The sequence below is a fragment of the Brachycentrus maculatus genome, unplaced genomic scaffold, assembly GCF_059751285.1.
Source record: "Brachycentrus maculatus isolate JH-2025_06_01 unplaced genomic scaffold, ASM5975128v1 h1tg000090l, whole genome shotgun sequence".
Lineage (NCBI taxonomy): Eukaryota > Metazoa > Arthropoda > Insecta > Trichoptera > Brachycentridae > Brachycentrus > Brachycentrus maculatus.
Genome location: NW_028280844.1, coordinates 1,792,079 through 1,799,877, shown reverse-complemented (window position 1 = coordinate 1,799,877; position 7,799 = coordinate 1,792,079). Strand labels below are relative to the sequence as shown.

General features: G+C 32.5%; 1 protein-coding gene across 1 annotated transcript; it reads left to right on the top strand.

Moving 5' to 3' along the window:
* The first annotated feature begins 5 nt into the window (after nt 1-5).
* On the top strand, nt 6-5,482 carry Rbm13 (RNA-binding motif protein 13). The gene is made up of 8 exons (XM_088258026.1): nt 6-205; nt 320-366; nt 1,296-1,439; nt 2,765-2,947; nt 3,358-3,487; nt 4,244-4,447; nt 4,563-4,634; nt 5,298-5,482. Exons 1-8 carry the CDS (start codon nt 191-193, stop codon nt 5,409-5,411), a joined length of 909 nt encoding a protein of 302 aa, XP_088114152.1. The 5' UTR covers nt 6-190; the 3' UTR covers nt 5,412-5,482.
* Nucleotides 5,483-7,799: the final 2,317 nt, after the last annotated feature.

Here is a 7,799-nt window from a genome sequence, read left to right as displayed (position 1 = left end):
GGCTTATCTGCTAAGTTTGACAGTATTAACAAGTATGAAGTTGATCTGTGGTCTAGAAAGGGAATGAAATACGTATAGTGGAAGTTGGAGATTGTGGTTATGTTCTGGTGGCGCATGGTTACGCGGAATTCCGGTTGTCAAACGATTGGTATCGTTTTGTATACTTAGATTGCAAAGAAAAGAAAATAAAATGCAGCACGACGACGTTAGTATAATCGTACTCACTTTTAAGTGTCAAAGCAATATTTTAATATAAAATCAATATAAAGTTTAAGTATAAAAGCAGGAATTTTAACTTTGTATACATCTTGTGTTCTAGGTGGTTTGGAGTATTATTAACAATACATTTTGTTCCCACAAAGTAAAGTAAGTATTGTCATTTCTTTATTACTTTACAATTAGGCCACGATGCTGTTAGGTGGGACAAATGAAGAGATATCATTTTTTTTTTGAATTTGTGGTGCAGAGAAACCACCGTAAAGCGTTTCTCAGATGTTATTTTACGAAAATGGCCTTATATGAGTTATCAAAAATTATTATTATTATGATGTCCTCGATAAGTGAGCCGAGTAGGCACTACGTTTAGGCGTCACAAATTCCCTTACCAAAAAATGCATATTTGAATAGGAAATTCATATTACTGTAACTGAAGGATAAATTCTTAAATTTACATTGGTTAACTGCTTGTAACTCACTCTTCACATTTATTTTTAAAATTTATTATTCAAAAGTTCTGTGATCTTGTCATCTAATTTGATAGCTTTTCATGTTTTTGACTAACCAAAGTAAATATTTGGATCTGAACTGAACACAGAAGTGCATTACATCTTCATTTGTGAACATATTGTAGTATGGTGCAGGCAATGGATTTGTTATCATTATTTCTTGCTTCTTGAATATGTTTTATGTCATATTTACATGGATTAGCACTTTTATGAACCAAAACCGATATGATACCATTCATATTCCGGTACATAATATTTGGATATTTCGAACACATGAACGTTTAGATTTTAACTAACTAACTAACCATCACGCCGCTTCTCCGCAGGGGTATGCAAAGAGAATAGAACGCCACACCACTCTGTCTTTGCAAACATTCTTTGCCTCTTCCACGTTCATGCATCTCCTCTTACATACCCGCCGATTGTTTCGACTCCTAACCTGACCGCTTGCAAGTATTTGGCATGCCTGATCGTGCCAAGTTTTTCTAGGTCTTCCTTTTTTATTTATATAAATAGCAATCAACCTAGTACTGGCTCTTTATAAGTTATAAATATTTTTTTTATTTTTAGCACGAAAACTCAAAAGTTCTGTCGAAATGAATACAGTTTGACAGGTCTATGCAACAGGGCATCATGTCCATTGGCAAACAGTAAGTACGCCACTGTTCGCGAAGAAAATGGAATCATTTACCTTTACATGAAGACTGCAGAAAGGTAAAGTGAATGGAACATTTGTTTGTTATTCTCATTATGATTAATATTTAAAGCATTTACTTTGTGGTTAGTCATTTTTACTTTTATATTAGTTTTACAAAAATGTTTATTTACACACTTAAAACTATACAAAATGTTTAACACATGCAATTTTGGTCGACCCGAAGACCAACATGCACTAGGAGTTGCAGCACAAACATGCATTAAGAGCCGAGGTCTAATCATGCACTTATTTGTGTATAGCTCGGAAGAGAGAACTTTTAGGCATAGCTTGTTACAATACCATGTCTTATAATGGTGGGGACTGACCGGAGCTATTTCGTTGTGACGTAACAAGTTACTATGCGAGCATTCGTATAGTCAGTACAGCGAGCCGAGCGCTCCATCCATAGTCAGAGCGCTCGCAGCGAGCTATGTTAAGGTGGAGACGACCGGAACATTTCGTCGTAATGTAACACGTTACGATGCGAGCATTCGTGTAGTCAGTACAGCGAGCGGAACGCTCCATCCATTGTTTCGGATACTCGCTGATGCTCGCCGCGAGTGATGTTACGACGAAATGCTCTGGTCAGTCTCCACCTTTACGACATTACGTTATGACGAAATGTGGAAGTCAGTCCCTACCATAACACACAAAAAATAATGAAACCAATTTTTATTAATTTAGGTAACATACATACTATTAATTTTTTACATATAATATACAATTTTAAATAGGAGTTTCTGCTTCTGAGAAATAGGCTTTTATCCATTCCAAGACAGAGCCAAAATTATCCATGCATATAAATATAAATGCATACCGCATAAACATTCATAGACATATAACTACTTACATATCGTAGTCGTACAGGAGAAAGTGACCAACTACCAAAACGTGAAATGTTCAGGAGGGCGATTTAAGTCACTTCTGCTTGGAAAGAAAATAAACACAAATGCAGTTAGTCATTTTTAACAAGTCAACATATACTCCCAAGTTTAAAATCCTTTGGGATTTTTTCAGGGCAATATTAAGCTAGTAAGACATCCAATAGTCAATGATCACGTTTTTGTAAAACAATGCAGTTGGTCACTTTCTCTAGTATGACTACGATATATAAATATGTGATTACATACATTCACGAGTAAAAGTATGTGTAAATTTATGTAATTTCTTCAATAATTAAAATAAATAAATTTTTAATTTAAGTTTTACTTAGTAAATACCACTAATTCATAAAATCTATTGTGACATGTGTTTCGATGCATTCCCCTTCATTTTCAAACACCGTATGTGAAGCTAATTCTAAATTGTCAGACAGAATTTAGAAAATTTTCATATTTTTTAGGTCCATGTTTCCTGGAAAATCATGGGAGAAAGTGAAATTATCACGTAACTTTGAAAAAGCGATTCATCAAATAAACGAGAACCTTCTTTTCTGGCCTGGTTTCATAAGATCCAAATGTAAACAGAGGCTTCTCAAAATAACACAGTATTTGATACGAATGAGGAAAATAAAACTTAGAAGAGTGTAAGTATTGTACTTTTGTATTTTTCAGAATGTAAAAAATGACTAGCAAACAACAAAAGTAGTTTAACCCTTTCGATGCCAGAAGGTATTAATATGGCCATACCCAGCAGGCCGTGATTTTTTCAACAAAATTTTTAAAGCTTTTAAAAAGATTACTAACTTTGATAATATCGGTAAATTGTAATATTTCAGTATTTCTTGATCTTTCTAATAGATGTTTCTATATATTCTGAAAAAAAAATATTGCAATTGGATTTGATATTGGCTTGCGACAAGCTCAAACATGAGAGCGTTTACACTCTCATTTTGTATGGCCGGCCTAGCGAGCACAGAATTGGAGAGCGCGTTAACGCGCTTGTGGCAACGAACAGGTTAATCCATGTATTCAATTGTATTGTTTTTTTTCGCAGTAAGGAAATTATACCAATACAACGCAAAATAGAAAGGAGAGAAAGGCGTAGAGAAGAGAAGGCCCTTGTCGCTGCGAGGATTGATAATGCTATTGAAAAACAACTCTTGGACAGATTGAAAAAGGGAACAGTAAGTATAATGTTTTTCACAAATTACAATGTTTAGTATTATGTAAAGTAGAATGTCTATTATCCGCAGTAATTATAAGATGGTCTGTAAAATGAAAAATCCATATAACTATTACAAATGCTATAATGAAAAACTTCACTTACCTATGACACATGCTTGTGACACATATCGCTCACTCCTTTCAAGAACATCATAAATAAAAAAACTTGATTTTTCAGGAGAACGTTTTTAAAGTGTTAAAATATAAAACAATGTATTTAAAATAAATATCAAGCCACTTATTGAACTCTTTACTGTGCAAACAGATCTTTTTAGGTAAAACCTGAAGGGTTTTTCTCCATTTGAAAAATATTAAAAGTATTTAAAAAAAAAATTGAACAATACCTTTTCTTCAAAATGCAAAAACAACACTTTCTGCCCTGTAGCGGGTAAATATTAAGTTAAAAATATGCCTCTTTTGCTGGGATTTAGTAGATTTTATGGGCATTCCAAAAACATGCATAACTGAAAATTGACGATTTTTTATTTATGACGTTCTTGAAAGGAGTGAGCGGTATATGAGATTGGATGTCTGTGGAGAGTGACTGCTTTTTAGTTTAATTTAGTTAAAATAAAGATTGTTGTTTTAAACTCTGTCCTTTTCTACTGCATTTAAAACACAACAAAAAAAAACATATTTCAATAACGTCAATGCTGAAAAATGTAATGAACTTAGTTAAGCGACACTTTCATACTATTTTTGTCTTTTTGTTGCAGTATAATGATATTTACAACTTCCCGCAAATGGCATTCGACAGCGCCTTGCAAGCGGAGGAAATATCCGGTGAAAGCGAAGATGATGAGGATGAATCAGAAAAGGAAGAAGAAAAGGAGTTGGAACCAGAATTGGAAAGGGAACTCAGGAGAAAGGGAGATGTTAATGAGTTTGTTGAAGCTGATAGTGACATTGAAACTGACGAGGTTTGTATATTTTATTTTGGATACATCAATAAAATAATAAACATTTTTATCCCGTAAATATAATTTACTAGAATATATTTTTTATTCATTATTAACAATTTTTACTTATTTGCAGGAGAGTGATTCTGGAAAGAAAGAAGCCGCTTCTGTGTCCAGTGACTTTGAATCTGAGACTTCAGATATTGAGGTTTGTAGAAAATATGTAAAATCCGATTGGTCCAAAGACAAAAGATTTTCACATCAATTCTTAGCCTCAAATCTCGGTGTTGACCATGCTTTATTCATTGCATTTGCTAAAATAATTTATTTACAACTTAACGTAAAAAATAACTCCTTATTGGAGATAATCCAGATTTGTGAACAAGTATTTGGACATATTATTATTATTTTTTTGTTGTTTTTATTGACATCTCATCAAAGATGAAGAAGAATATCGAAGTCTAGGCATTTACAGGGCTGACGACCGTCATCGGCTGGTTTAAGTGATCACTTTGCACACGTGTAACATTTACCAATTCTACCCATTATTGACAACCACACTACTCAAATTCTTGAAAGTTCTATATATATTAACCAATTGTGAAACATTGTTCTTGAATCACTATAACTTCACTAGAGATATCTATTGGTGAAATGAAAAGATAATCCAGATTTTGTGAACAAGTATTTGGATACACTCAAAATGTTGTAAATAAAGTAATTTGTTGAACCAGAATTTTTATTAAACGTATATTGAGGCAAGGAATGCAAATATTTTAGATTTTTTATTTTTACAAATTTTGGAATACAGAATTGATTAGAAAATTTGCGGTAACTTTTTTTACTGGACTTTGTTTTATTGCAATTGCAGGAAACATCGACTAAATTCACAAAGAGTAAGGAGAAGAGGACCTTGAAGAAACCACGAGTGGAGATAGAATATGAAACAGAACCAGCGGTTTCCAGAAATCGGATGAAACGTTAGATAATAATTATTACTGTGTCATGTAATATATTTTTATTTAATAATTTGATAATAAAAAAATTAATTGTATGAATAATATTTGGTTTTATTAAGTGCTCTCCATATTTAAATTCTTATTACAGTTAAATTCTGTAATTTGATCTGCAATGAATTGGATGAATAATAAATGAAATTTTGTATAAATTCCAGAATCTAACGTCTTGATTGATAATTTTTTAATTTTTATACAAGGGTCAATCATAAAATAAGATTCCCATATCAAAAAAAAATACAGCTTTATTGTTTTTCTTCGTATTATTAAACATCATTTTAAAGCAACTGTGGCCAACCTACGGCGCTCTTACGTGCGTCCCGCGGTCATGTATGACAAATATATTTTTAAACCAGTGAAATATCGCTCACTTCTTTCAAGAATGTCATAAATCAAAAAAGTTAATTTTTCAGGAGAACATTTTCAAAGTTAATAAATATAATACAATTTATTAAAAATAAATATCAAGCCACTTATTAAACTTTTTACTGTGCAACAGATCTTTTTAGGTTAAACCTGAAGGTTTTTTCTCCATTTGAAAAATAACTATTTTATTTTAAAAAAATAATCAAACAAAACCTTTTCTTCAAAATGCAAAAACAACACTTTCTGCCCTGTAGCGGGTAAATATTAAGTTATGCCTTTTTTGCTGGGATATAGCACATTTTCTGGGCATTCCAAAAGTGAAAATTGACGATTTTTGATTTATGACGTTCTTGAAAAATGTGATACATCAACAAAATTAATGCGCTCAAGTATTATCTATGAGCCAAGGTCATGCATGTTATAAAAACAGTGAACTAAATCCGTTTGCACGCTCTTCAGCATCGCCAATTTAGCCATTTTTAATTAATGTTTTACTTAGTAAATACCACTATTTCTTAAAATCTACTGTGACACGTGTTTCAATGCATTTCGCATCATTTTCAAACAGTATTTACTAAGTAAAACATTAATTAAAAATGGATAGATTTTACCACAAAGTGACTGCCGAATCAATTAATGAAATCGCCAATTTGGGGCAATCTCAAAAAATCTCGAAAACCAGTTAAGGTATGCAACTTCAACAATTGAAATAGATTTAGAAAAATTAAGTAAGCAGAAAGAAACTAAAATCTCGCACTGAGTGGCCATTGATAAATTAGTTTCATTAAAAATAAAATTAGTAATATTGTTTGATTTATGTGTCATAATTAATAATTTTGGTTGTTAAAATTTTTCAAAATGTCGATTACTGTACGAATATATTTTTCGTTGTTGTTTTGTGTTTTCTTCTCACATCTGGGCGTAGTAATATTTTTTCGTTTACAATTACCCTGATTGTACTTTCTGATGACCGCTGCATTCAAATTATTTTTAATACATAACAAAAAAATCATTAAGTATAAAATTCATTGTTATAAAAAACGTCTAATGCCTGTATGCGGCCCTTGGGAAAATTTTAGGTCATCGATGCGGCCCGGGGTGAAGTAAATTCTGTGTTTGCGAATATCCCCTTAATGAAGGAGAAGATAGGCTGTTGATCTCCCTCTTACCATAGAACTAAAATCATATGTATACCTAAGTAACTTCACTACTAGCTTACTAAGAATCACTCAATTGTATAAACTCATGTCTCTAGAGAGATAGCGAGTGTTTTTGCCTAGAATTTTCACTCACAAATTACATGAAATTATAGTAACTACGAGTATAAAAATAAAGAGTAAATCCAGTCACGAGGCTATAAAACTTAAAAAGTTTATACCTGAGTAGGGCCATGATAAGGGGTGTTGCATAAGCTGCAGCTAGATTTCAGAGTCACTTGGACGTAAGCCCACGTTAGCAATCGCTCTGCACAAAAAAACTGATGTTCTGGGACGAATTGCGCGCGCCGAATACCCACACACATGCATAATTGCATTGTTGTGCTAACCGCCCACCTGTTGTTTTGAGATGAAATAAGGAAAAGGCAGTCGAGGAACTTCCGAGGGATTAGTATTATGAAAACTTTCCAAGGAAAGGGTTGGGATATTTCTCTCATCGATATCAGTTTGAATTTTCTTCGCGATCCGCCGTTACGTACGAAATAACATCGTAAAGTTTGCCACGTTTTTGGGAGTGGACAATGATATTTTCTATATAATATTACCGTGATTACCGTTCTCAAAAATCGAATTAGTTTTATTCTTTATTCATGTAAATTTTCAAAGCTTATGCCAGGACTTTAATTCATCGTAATACATTTTTTTTAGCATGTGATATAATCAAATTTGAAATTTTAACTTTTGAATTTTGTCAAATTCAGTATTAGACCGATGGAGCCTCAAAATTGCATTTTTTAAATCGAAATTAGAACATAGTTAACCAAAAATTGCCTT